This window comes from Brachionichthys hirsutus, chromosome 12, assembly GCF_040956055.1.
Source record: "Brachionichthys hirsutus isolate HB-005 chromosome 12, CSIRO-AGI_Bhir_v1, whole genome shotgun sequence".
In the NCBI taxonomy this organism is placed as follows: Eukaryota; Metazoa; Chordata; class Actinopteri; order Lophiiformes; family Brachionichthyidae; genus Brachionichthys; species Brachionichthys hirsutus.
Window position 1 is genome coordinate 3,641,444 of NC_090908.1, and position 17,403 is coordinate 3,658,846.

At 44.1% G+C, this 17,403-nt stretch overlaps 1 protein-coding gene across 1 annotated transcript in view; it reads left to right on the forward strand.

The window, feature by feature from the left end:
• Positions 1-1,195: 1,195 nt before the first annotated feature.
• Positions 1,196-17,403, forward strand: part of mycbp2 (MYC binding protein 2) — a 50,096-nt gene continuing 33,888 nt past the window's right edge. Inside the window, exons 1-16 of the mRNA XM_068745927.1 lie at positions 1,196-1,830; positions 3,122-3,197; positions 8,115-8,330; positions 8,878-9,031; positions 9,831-10,027; positions 10,478-10,720; positions 11,586-11,657; positions 11,973-12,069; positions 12,190-12,263; positions 14,173-14,311; positions 14,466-14,542; positions 15,851-16,055; positions 16,178-16,342; positions 16,446-16,604; positions 16,731-16,935; positions 17,052-17,197. Coding sequence (XP_068602028.1) covers positions 1,559-1,830; positions 3,122-3,197; positions 8,115-8,330; positions 8,878-9,031; positions 9,831-10,027; positions 10,478-10,720; positions 11,586-11,657; positions 11,973-12,069; positions 12,190-12,263; positions 14,173-14,311; positions 14,466-14,542; positions 15,851-16,055; positions 16,178-16,342; positions 16,446-16,604; positions 16,731-16,935; positions 17,052-17,197 — 2,497 coding nt within the window. The 5' untranslated portion in view covers positions 1,196-1,558. The remainder of the gene's footprint in view (positions 1,831-3,121; positions 3,198-8,114; positions 8,331-8,877; positions 9,032-9,830; positions 10,028-10,477; positions 10,721-11,585; positions 11,658-11,972; positions 12,070-12,189; positions 12,264-14,172; positions 14,312-14,465; positions 14,543-15,850; positions 16,056-16,177; positions 16,343-16,445; positions 16,605-16,730; positions 16,936-17,051; positions 17,198-17,403) is intronic.

The following is a 17,403-nucleotide window of genomic DNA, read 5'->3' on the forward strand; positions in this document are numbered from 1 at the left end:
AACCTTCTTTCTGGAAGGCAACAGCACTATCCACTGCGCCACCCACATCTTCATCTCACAGAATTCAATGCAAAACTATAAATTATTTTAAAACTTGCCCATACCACAACACCACTCGAAATACGAGGAACAACACCAACCGATTCCAGTGCTTTTAACTGGGCCGCTGTTCGTATCCAGTGCTTCACACCGAAATAACAACCATTGAATCACTGATCCACGCAGGCACCCTGATGCTGATAACCCCTGAATGCTTCTTGGGTTGCTATGAGAAGAGCCTGTCGACCAACCCCTCTCTTGTCATTGGTCAATTAGAATGCCTGGCAGCCAATGAAGCAGCACGAGAGGCAGTGGAAGGCAATCAGCGTAGGCGTCTTCCTGCATGCTTATCACCTTTTATAAATGAGACATAATGGAACCTTTTGTAAATAGAGTCACACTAAATATTTTTTGCAGACAACCATGTCAGTCAGACAAACATGAGTAACAGTGAATATGCGGCGGGGTGTTTTTACTGCATGTCCCTCCCCAGTGTCTCCCAGTTTGGCCCTGCAGCGTTCCTGATCTTTACGCACCCAGAGTGGGACATTACAAGCGTCCCGGTAGTGATACAGTTTAAATGTGGCTGCATATAAAAGTCATCTTAAATCACATCATCTATATTCGCTACAAGGACCCCCCCCCCCCCCCTTTTTTTTTTGTTGCAGGTAAAATACCTGCTCATTGATAAGGACAGCTGTGCTCCAACGCACCAAAGAGCTGTTTTATTCTTACATAAAAAGTAACGCAACTGGATGGATCGATGGATAAAAGCAACGCAACATTTTACAGTAAGGGCGCGTACTTGAACGTTTACGCCATAAATAAATGGAACGCGAACTATTGCAGTGAATAAACTTATGAACTGCAATTTCATATCAGACATGGGAGGGGCTCTGAAAGGACTTTCACGAATCAAATGTCCATCCATTTAGAATAGAAATAGAAAGCCTTTTGTGCACAGTATGAAAAACAACACTCGCTCCATCTTCCAACGAACACATTTTTTTTATTTATGATAAGAAATCGCGTGTACATCATAAATATTCGGAGGTATATTCTGGTCAAAAATATTCAACGCTCGGTTTTTAGTTGTATGGAAATATCCCGGCACGCAGGAGACGCAAGACTCAGACCGGGAGGGGATGGAGCTAAGATGGCAGCCCGACTGAGGGTGCTGCCTCTGTGGGGGGCCAAGAACTATTCAAGCAGCGAATAAAACCGAGACGTCAGCGCAATTATTGGTGACGTGTTTAGCTATTTGATAAAAAAAAAAAAAAAAAAAAGTTGTATTATGACGTGAGAAGATACATTCTGTGTCGCGCATCGCAGCGTTAACCGGAACGGGAGACTCTTACGTTGCGGCTGCAGTTTGCGCGTGCGATGACCGCGGAGCGCTGGATCCCGACTGGGATGGGACGGTTCATGTGACACGATACGGACTGCAGTAGCATATAATGGCTAGATGTGATCTAGCTATGGCATCCGCTGCGTAATATATGCATTATTCTCCAAAACGATGATGTGTGCTGCTGCGGCAGCGGCCGCCGGTGGAGGAGTCCTGCCCGCCTCGTCCTCGTACATGGGGCTGGGTATCGGGCTGATTTCTGGGGTAGGAGCCGAGCTCTCCACCATTGGTTCGGGGATGGGTCCTTGTCCGACGCCCGGTGCTCAGTCGGATTGTCGGACTCGGTACCAGCTTTTACTGTCAGGGCGAGCTCTGGCCGAAAGGTACAGGCGGATCTACACCACCGCCATCAGCGACAAGGAGCAAGGGACAACCCAAGGAAGGTGAGCGTCTAAAAACACGAGCGTGCGAGATGCTGTCATTATCGGAGCTAACCGAGCTAACAGAAACAGTCGCTTAACATTAGCCACGGAGCGTCTCTGTAATTGTTTTTTATTTATGATACTTGAGATAGCGATATATTTGTCATGCAAATTGTCGTTTTGACTGCGAACATTTAGTTGGAATCTCAATTTAGGTGCTAGCAATTACTTGCTAGCTAGCATTCTGGCTTCGACTTCCCTAGCTTGGCGTTAGCTGTGCTAACGATATGCTAGTTCACCCCTTCGCTGTCGATGCGCCCACAGGGTCGCCTCGGCTTCGTGTTTGAGGTAAACGTTGACACGCAGTGAATAAAATAAAGCCCCCGTTTCACTCGGGCGATGTCACCTCGGAAGGGAACGCCGTCTTTTCGTCTATATTTGGACAGTGACAGGCTAACGCAAATGACAACATGTGACGTTTGCCAGCTTGTTTTGATCAATGGCTGCGACCGCAGTTCGCTCATTACGTGTAAACAAACGCAGCTCTCATTTTAAACGTTGCTTTGTGTTATATTTTAATAGAAGCGGCGGGGCTCTCGGTAATATGTCCGCAGTTCCCCCGGCCGACGTGTATTTAGGCCCAACCGCGTCACCGCCTATCCAGCTAGCAGCTTAGCTTTATTGACGTTGAGGAGCGTCAGCCCTTCCGCAGGTTACTTTCATTTAATAAAGATTTATTTAAAGTCTCTCAGCTACAAACTAATGAATTTAAACGCGACGTACACATAAGCGTAACGGTCCTATTCACAAAATGCTTTTTAATGCGTTGTGCACGTATGGGTGAGGATGAGCGGGTAGCGGAGTTACGTCACCGCAGTCAGGTTGTGGGCTGGAGCGGGATGGACGCAGCGTCTTCCCTCGGAAACAGAGACGCTATTTAGAGTTCCACGTTTACAATGTTTGCTTTAATCACGAAACAATATGTTATTAAAGTGCCCAACATTCAGGCTCAGTGAGGCATATGTTAAAGTAGAAAGGTGTCGTTTGTACCATGTGCCAATTATTTTATCTTTCATGTATTTGCCTGCATTTGTTTTCCATCTTATATAAAATAATAGTTTAAAATAGTGGACTCATTAATCATTATATAGTGTCTCTTTTAAAATGAATGGATGGATGTTAGGATAATAATTATGTTGTTATATAAAATGCTGTTATTCCATTTTTTTGGGGGGGGGGGGGGGGCTATACTTGTATTTGTCAGTAAACATAAAAAGTAAAGATTGACATTTATGTATCCACCAACTTCCAGGGGGAAGAAGGCCTTGAGTAAGAAGAAGCTAAAAAGACGACAGAAGGTCAAGTCAAAAGTCAAATCAAGAACAAAGGTAAGAGAACAGTGCACGGTCTGTTTCCTTTTTTATTTGGCTGACTGTTCGATTTGTTGTGTGCAAATAAATACTCAGAAAATACTCAATACTCAAACAATGGCCAATTGCAGCACAATATGATTGTTGTTTTTGAATGTAACATTCCTTTTGCTGTGCTTACAGTGGAATTATTTTGATTAGTTAATTAAGTTGGCTTAATAGTAAAGATAGTAGAATGGCTGCTTTGAAATTATTACAATATTCATAAAACTACAGAAATTGTTCATGTATCTAAATAAAAACATGTGTAAATTGTTGTACTGTCAAATCATAGATTTTTTTCCCAATATTATTTAGCGTAGCGTAGTGTGACTAACACTGAATGTAAGTATTTCAAAGACAGAGTTATTTACGTTTGTTTTGCACATTTTATTTACAGTATATTATTGATTGTAATTGCCACAGGCTTAGGTATGCATTGATAAGTCCTTGCAGCTGGTAGGAATCTCCACTGAACGAATTAAACAGATGGAGGATAAGGTTTAAGACATGGTTAGAATCCACGCAACCCTTAAAGTGGTTGGCAGAAATGTTATTTTTATTGCCTGAGCTGGTCAGATGTTGGAAAAGCCATCCACACATGAAGCTAGAGGTGGATAGACGCAATGTGAGATGCACAGGAGTGACTGGTTTGTGCATGATGGCCTGTTGCTGAGCGACCCAATGTGTTCCAAATCTCCACGGCAACAGTTGCCTGCCTCCATCTCATTTACCAACAAGGGAACCTAGTGTGTATCGCTGGATGTGTTTGTATAAAGCTAGTGCTGTAGACATTGCATGGATGATATAGGTCTGATTTTCAGCTCATGACGAGAAGCATTATCCGTGCAGTTTACATTGGCCATGTTTGTTTGCTGTTTTTCTTGTGTTGTAATAGTGTTTGTCTATTCATGCAGTGGGGGTTGTCAAATCGGTTCTCTCTAAAGATAACATTGTCAATAATTAATGGCTGGACCAGCAGAAGATGCACAATAGAGACAGATTGAAGGAATGGGACAGAGGCGGACGAGGCAATGTGGGCCATCACATGAGCAGTCATTCTGTTTGTATGTGCTGCACTCACTCCTGCTCTGTCACACCGGTACATAAAGTAGGGCTTGACCTTTTTTTTTATTTTTATTTTTTTATTTTTTTTATTTTTTTTATTTTTATTTTTCTTCTTTTTTATACCTTGTCTGCATTCGTGCTCCACAGTGACGGACATAACGTCAGTCACTGCTGGAGTTCTATGCAATTTTTATTCTTATAGTGATTGTGACCGTCACCTGCCCTCTTGGCAGCCTAGCCTATTCCTATTTTATTGGTTTTATTACCTGCTTACCGCCGTAGAGGGCTGTGCACACCGCGGTGAACATACAACATGAACAAACAAAAAGTGACAAATACACAGTGTTCTGAGAAGAAAGTGCAATGGATTTATTTGTGCCCCTTAATTCTACCCCTTCCATCCAATCATCACCAAGAGTTGTCCCAATACACCAGGTTCACATTCGTCTCTAGAGGAAAGTATGGATCACCAAGTTCTCAGATCTGAAGAAAAAGAGAGAGAGCATAGTGAGAGCCACAAGCACTGACCCAGCAACCTCCACTAACTCAGAGATCTGTGTGCGGGGTTGACTCTCTAAACGAGTTTTAATAGGTGCTGGAGTGGTGTATCTGGCATGCGTGAAACCTCCACCTAAGAACGGGGCAGCCATCCCGGACCCAACAATGGCGACATAAGCCCCCAGATCACCCCAAGCAGCTACAGCAACCCAAGAACGACCACCATGGCCCCACCAGAGCCACACGCAGAAGAACCAGTCCAGGGCCCGGGGGCAACTTACACCAACACAGCCGACGAAACCTAGGCCAGCGCAGCGGCACGGGGCACAGCGGGCTGGCCTGGCGCCCCACCAGCACCCAACACCACGCCCCCCCCAACCACCCGCCCCCCTCCCAGCACCCTCCACCCATCCCACACACCCCCCACAGTCCCCCAGCCCCCCCCACCCCCCACCACCGCCCCCCACCCCCACCCTCCTCCCCCCCCCGCCCCCTCCCCCCCACCGCACCCCCCCCCCCACCACCCAACCCACCGCCGAGCTCGGGCAACCCCCCAACCCAGCGAACCAGCGTCTGGGGAACGGGAGTAGACAGTGCAGGGGCTTCAGCCCTATCCGACCCTATACAGCCATTTGGGAGGAGAGTATTATTCCCTGGGATGGAGAGTAGGGAGCAGGAGGCCGGACCACCGTCCCACCCCAAGCCCAGCCCGCTAAGGCCCCACATGCCGCGCCAAGGCCAAAAATAAATAAATTGATCATGAACCCCCCCCCCGTGACCTTTTTTTTTCTATCTCCATTTTCAAATAAATATGATATCTGGCCATCTAAATGAAGATGGCAAAGAGCCTTCTTCATCGTCTCTCGGCTTGTCCCGTCAGGCGTCGTCGCCACAGCAAATCAACCCTCCATTCGATTGCATGCTTAATTCCGGCAAACCTTTATGCCGGATTCCATTCATGCCGCAGCCCTCTGCATTTATTCAGGCTCGGGGACCGGCTCAAGGGAGACGCTACCCGCGCTGCCTCTGAGGCTGCATTAATCAGATGCCTGATATATATATATATATATTTTTTAGTGTAATTATGGTGACGATTGCTGGTCAGCAGTGATGTTCCGGTGTCTTTCAGGACCAGGTATTTTCTAGTGGATTGGCATATACAGTATCAAGAACTTCTGCGGAGTGTAAACAAGTGCCAACTAGAATTAATCACACATGGTAGTGTCTTTAATGCACTCAAAAGAAATTAAGGGTATCCTCTTTAAATATTCTACATGTACAAGATATATATTTCAGTCAATAATAATGTATTTTCTGTGTGTCCCAATAATAATTTTGTTGTAGCTGCACTGCATTAATTGCAAGCCAAATGTTCCTCAGCTGGTTGTTCCAATAATACTACAAATATTCTAGCTATGCACATGTGAACCGAAGTAGTTACAGTGGAGAACAATAGCACTATTTCAAAATTCACCATCTCTCTACTTGAGCCTGCACATTTAAGGTTGTAATTTTATCCCTTTTCTTATTTGTTGTTGGTTCAATTGTTCTGTCTGCATCAGGCTCAGACCCACTTTGTTGTCATTTGGGCCACTTTATGATTTGAATGAATCATTGTTCCCAATTCCTCGGTGTGCATTTAAATAGCAATTTAAGAGTAGATTATCAGGTGAATAGAATCTAAAAGAACAGAATAAAACCAACATGGAAAAATAGACAGTCAAAGGAAAGAGTCTGTTGTGGAAATTGCAACATCGATCAGTTTTGGAGTGAATGTGTAAAAGGCGCAGTGCTTGGACTTTTGTCTGTTCTGAAATAGTGGAGACAAATGTGGCTTTCATAACAGCATATTAGACAACTACTTGACTCCAAGCAGGAAGTATGGACCCTCCTCTCACGTATAAGCTGAAACGCTGTGGGGGGGCATCTCAAAAGCACACCCTCAGGTTGACGTGCTTTTGTCTCCCGTACTCCACACGTTTTTCCTTTTGATCTTCCGAGAAACCAGTTTCCGTTTGTTAGTTCCAGGTTTATATATCACGGCTTCTGGAGAGCTTTTCTTCTCGGCAGTATCAGGTTATTTAGCATCAAGATGGGAGAGCAGTTAAAAGTGCTGCGAAAAGAATGGGAAGCTAATATCCTCTTCACTGGCGCTGAGAATGAATGACCTCTCCCCAAGTAGATGACATCACCCTGAGTGATTGTGGTACCGAAAGTGCAACACTGCAAGAGAGGCCCAATCGATCAATAATATTCTCTGGGGGTTGTCTGAGGACCATCAATAAAATGGCTTGCTTGGTGGGATAGAGAAAACTTATTTGCGTCAACATACCCGTATTAGTACCTGAAATGTAGTGCTTGGAATACTTTCGGGATTCCCCCCAGAGGGGAAATTATTGTTTGGATTTGACCCATCCCTGGGCAACCCCGGAAGCACCTGGGGAGCTGGTTGGGGGTTGAGAATCTTGCTCAAGGTTAATTCTTTGTTGTAATGTTTAAAACGTCGTCCTTCTGACTTCATGATATCAACATTACAGACTCTGAGAAGTTATACAGAGATAAAATAAAATGCAAGGATATCAGTAAATTAAGGTTAAAGCCTTAAGATGCGGCTCAAGTTTTGTCAGATAGAATGGAAAACGTGAAAAGGGTCTTCTGAAATTGTTGACCCTACAGAGACCGATCGCTTTAGCTATTCTGCTTTGAGCTTTGCAACTCGTTTGAGCTTGCCGCTTTGATGCGGGAGCGTCTCCCGTGTCGCTGGAGGTCCACTCTCGCTCTCGTGCCATTTTCATCTGTAGCCAGGAGCTGCTTTTGATTCACAAGCTTTCAAATCCCACTGTGCACAACCTGCATAGCACCAAACAGCAGTAGACAGACTCTGTTAGCAATTAGCTCACGACTGTATAAATAGCCAGCTTCTTCCTTTAAGAGATGGTAGAAACTAAAAGCCAGTCTCTTCTGTTTGCCAGATGACCGCAGAAAGGACTTCGTAAAGACGTCATCACAAGAGTTTTTACATTTGCAACCTATTGTAGTTCGAAATGATGCCACTCTGACTACGGCATCCATCCATCCATGGAGTTCAGATGTTCCATGGATGGATGACTGGGCCGTGGAGGCAACATCCTCAGCAGGGATCTCCAGAGTTCCTTTGAAAAAAGGAAAGCGAACTGGAAATGAATCCCAACCTACTCTTTACAATTAGATCACCTCATACACAATTGACATTGTGTATGAATGACTATATGGTTTAGCAGATGTTATTGCCATAAAGAAACGGTTTCTCCTACCTTACTGAACTCCGCCCACCCCTTGGCTTTTCAACAGGCTGAGAGTCTAGATGGAGCCCTCTGTGTGCCGGACATCAAACTGCACAGCAACCCCTCTGCATTCAATGTCTACTGCAACGTGCGACACTGCGTGCTCGACTGGCAGCAGAGAGAGGCCTCCCTAGCGCTGGCTTCCAGGAGCTCGGTGCAGAGCGGCGACTCGGACAGTGACGAGGAGGAGGAGTACCGCGAGCCGGCTGTGAAGCTGCCAAAGGTACGGGCATGGGGGTCGCTCAGGCTGCGTCAAGTCCGTTACGTTTTTAAAAGTTATGAAAACTGTTAGATATTTGAGTTATGCATGCATACACAGGTTGCACAAACACTCTTCAATTTGAGAGAAGGAACTCATTAGTGAGATCAGCTGCTGGAGAGATCGTTGGAAGGGAAAACCTGCAGTGTCTCGGCCCTCCATGGCACCGGTTCAACTCCCTTACTCTATATTCTCAAAGGTTTACCGGGGTTGTTGAAAAAAAATGTGTCGTAACACAATGTATTAACTAGACAAGTAACTAGACGAGATATCAAGGAACAAATATTGAAGCTCCATTAACTGCACTGTTAAAAAAGATTTCAGGATCTCTTCTGGATCATGGCCAACGTTTAATGTTTAATAAAACAGTTAATACGACCGTTAAAATGCTTTTCCGCAGTGTCTTGTCTAGTTTTCATTCACTCTTTCAAGTTTGCGTAAACTACACCTGCACAGTGGTGTGATGGCACGGTGTTCACAGAATTGTGTTTCTTTGTGTGTGTTTGTGTAGATAATTGGCATTGGCCTGTGTGGGGTATTTGAACTGATAAAGGAGACCCGGTTCTCCCACCCCTCGCTGTGCTTGCGGAGCCTGCAGGCCTTGTTGGACATGCTGCAGGGGCAACAGCCTGAGGGCTTCCAGACGGAACCTCCTGACGTGTTGGGTAAGGTCGATGTTTAAAACGTCTGCATGACGCATTGTTTCAGCACTGAAAATGTTGATGTGTGCAATAGTCACTATGCATGGATAACACGCGCTACTTATCTGGTGACGTTTCTTGCATATTTTTATGCCTGTAGAAAATTATTTTACCAGTTTGGTGCATCACTTTTGTGATCTACTTAAAGCAGTCCATTGAAATAACAAATAATTTTCCGGTCGATCAGCGATACCAAATTTATGAATAACTGACAGCGTACACCTTCAATGTTCCAATCTTATTTTATTGAACACAAACAAAATTTGGGCAACAGGTTACCCTGCAGACCTGTTTCGAGCATCTCACCAAAAATAAAGTGCACAGCAGTATTCTGCTTTTAAAAATAAAAGGAAATGACAAAGATTGATGTAGTTAATAAGTCATAAAAGGTCATTTCTGCTTTTTCACTAGACAGGTGACGTCTTTTCTCATCTACATGTCCACTCAAGCTAAACGGGTGCATTTAATGCACATAGGCTCGGGCAAGTAGGCGAACCTGTCGGTGATCTCATGGCAGAGCAGAAGGAGACAGTGGCTGACCTTCAGACCTTTGCGGAGGTCGATAAGATTGGTTTCACATGTAGAAATCGGCCGATCCCGCAAAATTAAGGAAATCGTCATCCCTGGAAATAACAGCAAGAAATCTTGCTTGTGAATGTTCCGTTTAATTAATGCATTCTTGCAAGCAGCTTCATGCATAGCGCTCGCATCTTTCTCTTTTGACAAAGATCTGATCTGTCTACCCTCTCCTTTGCTTTCTCAGAGTCTCTCTTTCAGTTGCTATTGGAAACCACGGTCCGAAGCACAGGACCCAATGATCCGACAGGCCAGGCCATTACTGCTCTGTCCTGTGCCTGTCTCTTCAGTCTGGTGGTATCCTGGGGAGACACTGGCAAAATCTTGCAGGCCGTCTCTGCCATTCTCACCAACAATGGTAGCCATGCTTGCCAGACAATTCAGGTAATTATCAAACGAGTAAAAAAAAAAGGTGTTATTGATTTGACTGCACAGTGCATGCTCTTCCCCTTTGTGTTGCATCTCTGACATTCTTCTGAAAAACAAATAATGAAATAAGATAATATCAGTCAGTGATTCTGATAAATGTGAGTCAGTGCTTTGCAAGTATTTTGAAATGCAAAGCTCTTCCTTGCTTGTCCTACAGCTTTTTTCTTTGCCCTGTAAATATATTTTAGTAGTTTCAAGTTTCAAAAGTTTTTTTTTTTGCCAAGTTTCGTTAAATCTCTTGAACACCACCGTCATGATTTAAGAAGCCAATAGCATGAATGAAAAGTTAATGCTACACATCCTCATGTGTGTTTGTGGGTGATGCATACACCTGATCATATCACACTAGACATTTGCCGTCCTGCAGTTTGCCAGCACCCTTCTTACGTTCCCAAATCTGTGTAGGTACCGACCATATTGAACGCACTGCAGAGGAGTGTACAGGCTGTCCTGGTGGGAAAAATCCAAATCCAGGATTGGTTTGGGAATGGAATTAAACGCGGAGCCCTGATGAACAAGTGGATCCTCAAAGAGGTGGCCATCGATGAAGATGAGCGCTGTCTTTTGCAGACTGATGGTTCCTTCCTGTACTTGCTCTGTAAGGACGGGCTCTACAAAGTAGGCTCTGGATACAGTGGCACCGTCAGGGTACGTGTCCCACAAAGCTCCGTGCTGTCACGTCATAACCTCTCGATTCTAAATATGTTGCCTTTGGAAGGTCATTTGAAGAAATAAGTGTGTTTTTAATGGTAAGTTTTTTTTCCCCAAGATGGCAAAACTATTAAATTAGTTTAAAAAGATGGGTTGCTTTATAGATTCTATATACTGTAATATGTCTAAATTTGCTCTCTGCTAGGTGACCTCTGTGTTTATTGTATGAGTTGTGGATATATTAGTTCTTGAAAACAGCAGTGATGGGAGGGAGCGGGTCTCTCCACAGTTCCTTAAAAATCACATGGTGATTGGTCAGTACCCTAAAAGCCTGCCTCTCGTAATTAGTTCCTTCAATTTGCTTACCGGTATTTTAATGAACATTTCAATTTATTGCTTTCTAAAGCGTGTTCAAAACGAGGTTGTCCTGCAGCGTTTTTCTTTGCCCTGTAAATATATAGTAGTTTCAAGTTTCAAAAGTTTTTTTTTTGCCAAGTTTCGTTAAATCTGTTGAACGCCACCGTCATGATTTAAGAAGCCAATACCATGAATGAAAAGTTCAGTTTATCCTATAAATGTAATATAAGAATCTTCTCATTTAGCCAATAACCCATTTCCTGTGAGATGAGGGAACTGAAAATGTTTAAATGCTTCCTCATGTCTGAAGTTATAGGACTTAAACTATAAACTATATTTCCTAGTTTGAAATGGAGGCAACTCGCAGCATTAGTTTTGTGTTTGCAATGGAGAACCATGCCATTGCATCTTTAAACAGAAAAGAAGAAGGATCACTATGAAATGCTTTTGCTTTTGCAATCCGCTGATTTAGTGTTAATGCTCATTTCTTATTAATGCTCCACAGGGTCACGTGTATAACTCCACATCTCGTATAAGAAATTGGAAGGAGAAGAGATCGTGGCTGGGCTTTGCTCAGGTAGTTCTCCATCAAGATTCTTCACATTGTATTTTGGCTGAGTTTCTTTTATGGAGACATTGCATGCATAGAACCTTCAGGTCTGACCCTCATCTGACTTGAGTGAAGATGGTAGTTTGTCATCAGTTCTCATGTGTTTGATCTCAGTCTAAATAGCTGAAAACTGTTTTTATAGCTGCTAGTGGATAGTTTTGAAGGATTTAAAATACAAGTCTTCCTTGTAATTATCAACAATATAGCTAAAATACAGTGCGGTTTACTTCAGTGAAAGCTCTTAATTATTGCAAATCAACTGTTTTTGTGTTGCGTCTTCAGGGGTACTTGTTGTATCGGGACACAAGTAGCCATTCTATGTCGGCCATAAAGATCAACAATGAGACTCTGGAGCCCGAGGGAACTGTCATCATGCCAGGTGCAAAGAGAAGAGACTTGCTTTGGCTCTTCAAACTCGCCTCACAGGAGCCGAGCAACTTAAATAAGCATTAAGAAAGTATTAGATATGTATTCAATCTCTTTGCTCTTCTCTTTGCAGGCCAACATTCAGACGGACAAAATATCATCTTCACAGACGGAGAATACATCAATCAGATTGCAGCCTGCAAAGATGTAAGGCCAAGCTAAACCGTGTTGCCATGACGGCAGTATGCTTCATCTCACTTGCACTTTTCAGAAGAAGAAAATGCTAAAGTGTAATATTTTTTTTTTTGCCATTTGAGAGAGCATCTGAAGAGTGACAGGAAGGAGGGAGAGAGTGGAGGGGTGGTGACACGCAGTAAAGGGCCACGAGTGGGAATCGATCCTGAGCCGCCACAAAGTGTCCCTACGTTCTAACCGCTGCACCCCTAAATGTGAAACTTAAAGTTGAATTAGTATCAGCTTGGGAATTGTCAGTCTTCCGCCACAGACCTCGTACGATGGCATCGAAGCAAAATTCCCTTCTCTGTGACCTCCTTGTGTCAAACAGGAACAGCCCAAGGCTTTGCAAAGCCACCCGTATATCTGAGTTCACAGGACACGACGACTGCGGCGTCAGAAGGCGCAGCAGCAACCATGCAAGCTGTAAAATTCACAAGCTTCATAGTTGGCATTCTTTTTCATTGTTCGTGTAATGAACTAAGAGTTTCTCCTTCCCATTTAAATCCCGTGAAACAGGTTTCACTCCGGAACACATTACTGTAACAGCACTCATTCCACCAGCGCATTCCTTTCACGTAGATGCCTCATTCTAGGCATCACAAAGTAATCTTAAAAACCTCACCCTTTCTGACGCTGACGTGTTTAGATCCAGCCCAATCCTGACCAGCAAAATAGTTCTGATTAGGTCACACCAAAGGGTTCCCAATATGCAAATAACCTAAAGTTTTGACTGCTAATTTTATTCCACAGATTTAACCCCCGCCCCCACTGATTAAACGTTTTCAAGATCAGTGTGCATGTTGCATTTGGTTTGGCCGCTGAATGATTAGTGACGTTTGCCCGAGCAGATAGTAGCAGCAAGTTAAGATCCTCAAGGCATTAACAGCCAGTGACTCTGAAGGAGCATTTAATTCTCCACTCCATGTCGGGTCTCAGTCCGAAATCAAACTGCAAATTGAGGTGGATTTTGATGGCGAGTTTCAAACAGACACCAGTTTTACACAGATGAATATAAATAGTTTATGCAAATAGCAACATTAGCACAAATTACTTGAAATCCGGATTTCATGTCATAATGGTGGCATGTCTGAATAAAGGCCATTTTAGTGCCAGAATATTCAGAAGGTATGTGACTTGTGGAAAATAGTCTACCGGTAGTTAGTTCTGCGATTATGGGGGGCAAAATAATGTCATAATCTGTGTTTAGGATTACAGCTAAATTTGGAATGAATAGACTCGAGACCTTCTCCTCGTCTCTTAAAGAGGCAGGACAACGGCAAACCCATGAGACACAGATGGAAGAAATAAGTGAGTGGTCGCTGCTGAAATGTACTGCAGGTACAGCTGATAGACCACCTATCGCTGCAATAAGGTTCATTTATTTATGACTCAAGCTGCACATTAGCTTGATTGTGTGGGCGTGCTTGAGCCCGGCGGCTGTCTTCATACAGAGATCATGCAACGGTGCACCAGCAAGTCCTTTCTCTACATGATCTTCGTTTGCGCCGAACGACACTAATGCTTTCTACATTTTCCGTTTTTGGCCTGCTTGCATAATACTTCTTTGAAATGTTGAAGGCCCCCATCCTACAGTTCCACTTTGCATTCGTACAGATCGTGTGTTTCAGGGCTGTAACGAGCTCTGCAATCATCACAGAGGTGGGAACAATGTGACAAAAGGGAATACGCTTTGAACAGGTTCTTGAGGAGCTTCTTTCAGTTTGATTATCACATTATTCACCAGGTGAAGTGGGAATATGTTTCCATAAAATCAGGGCCTTTTATGTTCGACAAATGGTGAAGGATGTCAAATGACACGCCATAGAAAAGCTGAGTCATTAAACCAAACGTGTCCTCTTGCTGTCTCTGACTCTTGCAGGATGGTTTTGTGGTGCGGATTTATACAATGAGTTCTGACCCGGCTCTGCAGCAGGAACTGCAGCTGAAGTTAGCAAGGAAATGTCTGCACGCCTGCGGGATCTCTCTCTTTGACCTCGAGAAGGATTTGCACATCATTAGTAAGTGATGTTTGTTTAAAGATGCGTGTTTGGATTTTCATGTGCTGCAGGCATTTCATATTGTCTGCGAAAGGTGCTCTATAAATACACTTTACTTGCTTGCTAATTGTGTCGTATTTTGTATTTAAATCTAAATAATACGTTGTGCTGCCAGGCACTGGCTTCGATGAAGAAGCGGCATTGCTTGGAGCTGGCAGGGAGTTTGCTCTGATGAAAACGGCCTCAGGAAAGGTGAGTGTGAAAGTCAGGTCTGGTGAAAATCCCAGTGTTAAAAAAAAAATAAAGAAACTTTCAGAGTGTGACAGTGTCATGATAATGACAGTGAAGGGACTTCAGAGAGTGAAGCCAGTTACAGAAACTCTAAATGGATGAATTAGGCTGAACAAAGAGATTCGTTTTTGCTTTGGCCATAGTTATGACCATCTTGTCTATAATGTTGCTGAAGGAGGGAGTATTGTTTTTTTTGTTTCCTCATAATCCGTTCACTGTTTACTGTGATTTGGACCCACTTCTCCTGAATGAATGCACTTTGAAATTATGAAGTGACGTACAAGCTTGACTAACTTTAAGTGACTTGGAGTATATTTATCAAGCTAAGAAGAACTTTTGCACGTAGTATTTTATCCACTTTCAGGAGAACATGCCAAGGCACACTACAAAAGACCTGCGTTGTTCACGAGAGTGGAAATCTAAGTAGGAATGTAAATTTGAGTAAAGGCAAACCAAATAGCATAGATGTTACATGTTCCCCTTTTGTACAGAAGCTGGGATGAATAGTTTGTTTATGCTGCTTGACTCCGAGAAAGACTGCAGGGTCTTAATTTGAATAAAGTCGGGCCACTGTCGGAAGGCCCTGCTTTTTTGTTGAAAATATGTAATTAAGATTAGAATGCTATGTTGTTTGGGTGGGAGTGTGGAGGGCGTGTGTGTGTGTGTGTGTGTGTGTGTATCTCTGCTGAGGGTGTGGTACTGTGTATTTCTTTGGCAGATAGCAGTCGAGGGCCATAGCCTGTTGCACATTTCTAATCTCACAGGGCACTTTATCTGCAGATTACCCCGACCCAGGCTGTTCTGACAGGTAAAAATAGGAGCAGGCGGCCGCTATCTTGGCACAAAGTTCACTCGTCGCTTCAGCTGGACTTCATGCCAGCCGTGATGTTAGGAAGAGTTGAGGGCTGAGTGTTCATGACTTACAAACCGGTTTCCTGTCTAGTTCTGTTCCAAATTGTGTTATTTCGAAGTTTCAATAATTGTACTTGTAATAAATCCCCCCTCCTATTTGAATTGCTTGAACATGAAGATCATGGTCAAATGAAATCCAAAAAGGGGAGTAAGAAAACTTTGTTTGTGTGGCAGGGGTGCAGCCTGTCACGGTGGCCTTTGGCAAAAGATGACAAGCAAATGAACTCCTTCTATCTTTCGCTACAAAATGAGTGTCATAAAGATCATTGACTCATCAAAACTTGGTCTATAAGGAAAATCCTTTGTCTGATTTTAATGTTGTGTTTGACTTTCTGCTCTCATCATATCCTCACACAGATTTACTACACAGGAAAGTACCAGAGTCTGGGTATAAAGCAGGGAGGCCCGTCAGCAGGGAAATGGGTGGAATTACCTGTTACGAAATCCCCCAAGATTGCTCAGTTTTCTGTCGGCCATGATGGTTCTCACGCGCTGCTAGTGGCCGAAGACGGAAGTGTGTTTTTTACCGGGTCTGCCAGCAAAGGAGAGGATGGAGAGTCGAGTAAGCAAAATCAATTCCAAGCTTGCTTTCACATTTCATTTCTGTTCAGTATGTGCCTAACATGGAATCGTTGCCATATTAGTTGGTATTCCAAATGTGCCGTCTGCTATTTTCCCTTGTAGCAAAAAGTCGTAGGCAACCCAAGCCTTACAAGCCCAAGAAGATGATTAAATTAGAGGCCAAGACGGCAGTGTTTACAGCATGCAACAATGGCAGCAGCAGCATTGTCACCAAGGAGGGCGAGCTCTACATGTTTGGCAAAGACGCCATTTACAGTGACAGCACCTGTGAGTGAAACGGGAGCGTTTTTAACTTCTGGGAGCTTGTGTGACACTTTGTTGGAATCCCTGTTCCTCCCTTCAATTAAAATCACCACTTTCTTGTCCGCAGGCCAGGTGACAGATCTGAAAGGTCACGTTGTAACTCAGGTCGCCATGGGTAAGGCCCATACATGTGTTCTGACCAAGAGCGGTGAGGTGTGGACATTTGGGGTGAATAACAAGGGCCAATGTGGCAGAGACACTGGATCCATGAGCCAGGCTGGAAAAGGTAAACCGATGGACAGACGCGAACAAATCAAAGTAACAGCGCGTGTTGTATTTTAGTTTATATACTGTACCGGCTTCAACTTTGTGCTGCAACTCGGCGTGATTGCCTTCTGTGCGTTCGCTGTAGCCTTCGGTGTAGAGAGCATGGCCACAGCCATGGACGAAGACCTGGAGGATGAGCTCGAAGAGAAGGAGGAGAAGAGCATGATGTGCCAGCCAGGCCTGCACAAGTGGAAGCTGGACCAGTGCATGGTCTGCACCGTGTGCGGGGACTGCACTGGTTACGGAGCCAGCTGTGTCAGCAGTGGACGTCCTGACAGGGTACCGGGAGGGTAAGAGGACCCAAATGTTATACACAATGCTTGTTTATCAGTTACAATTTGCTCATGATTTGTTAGTCGGTCTCAAGAAAGCATCATCTGAAGTGATGGGTGTTGTTTTTCACAAGTATCTGTGGATGTGGCTCCGGCGAGTCCGGCTGCTCGGCGTGTGGCTGTTGCAAGGCCTGTGCTCGGGAGCTGGACAGTCAAGAGGCCCGACAGAGAGGCATATTTGATGCTGTGAAGGAGATGATTCCGTTGGACCTGCTGCTAGGTATGCTAACCGGTCGCTCGCCCTGTTTTGCCTGTCGTTGAAGACGGTATTGACATCTCACCTGAACCACTGCTTGACGTCGTCATTGACAAGGAGCTTTAAGTCACCAATTCATTTAAAAACTCACACGTAACAATCATGATCACAAATAATATGTAGGTTTTTCTAATAGTGCTTTGCTGTACGTTGGATCTGTCCATTGAGCA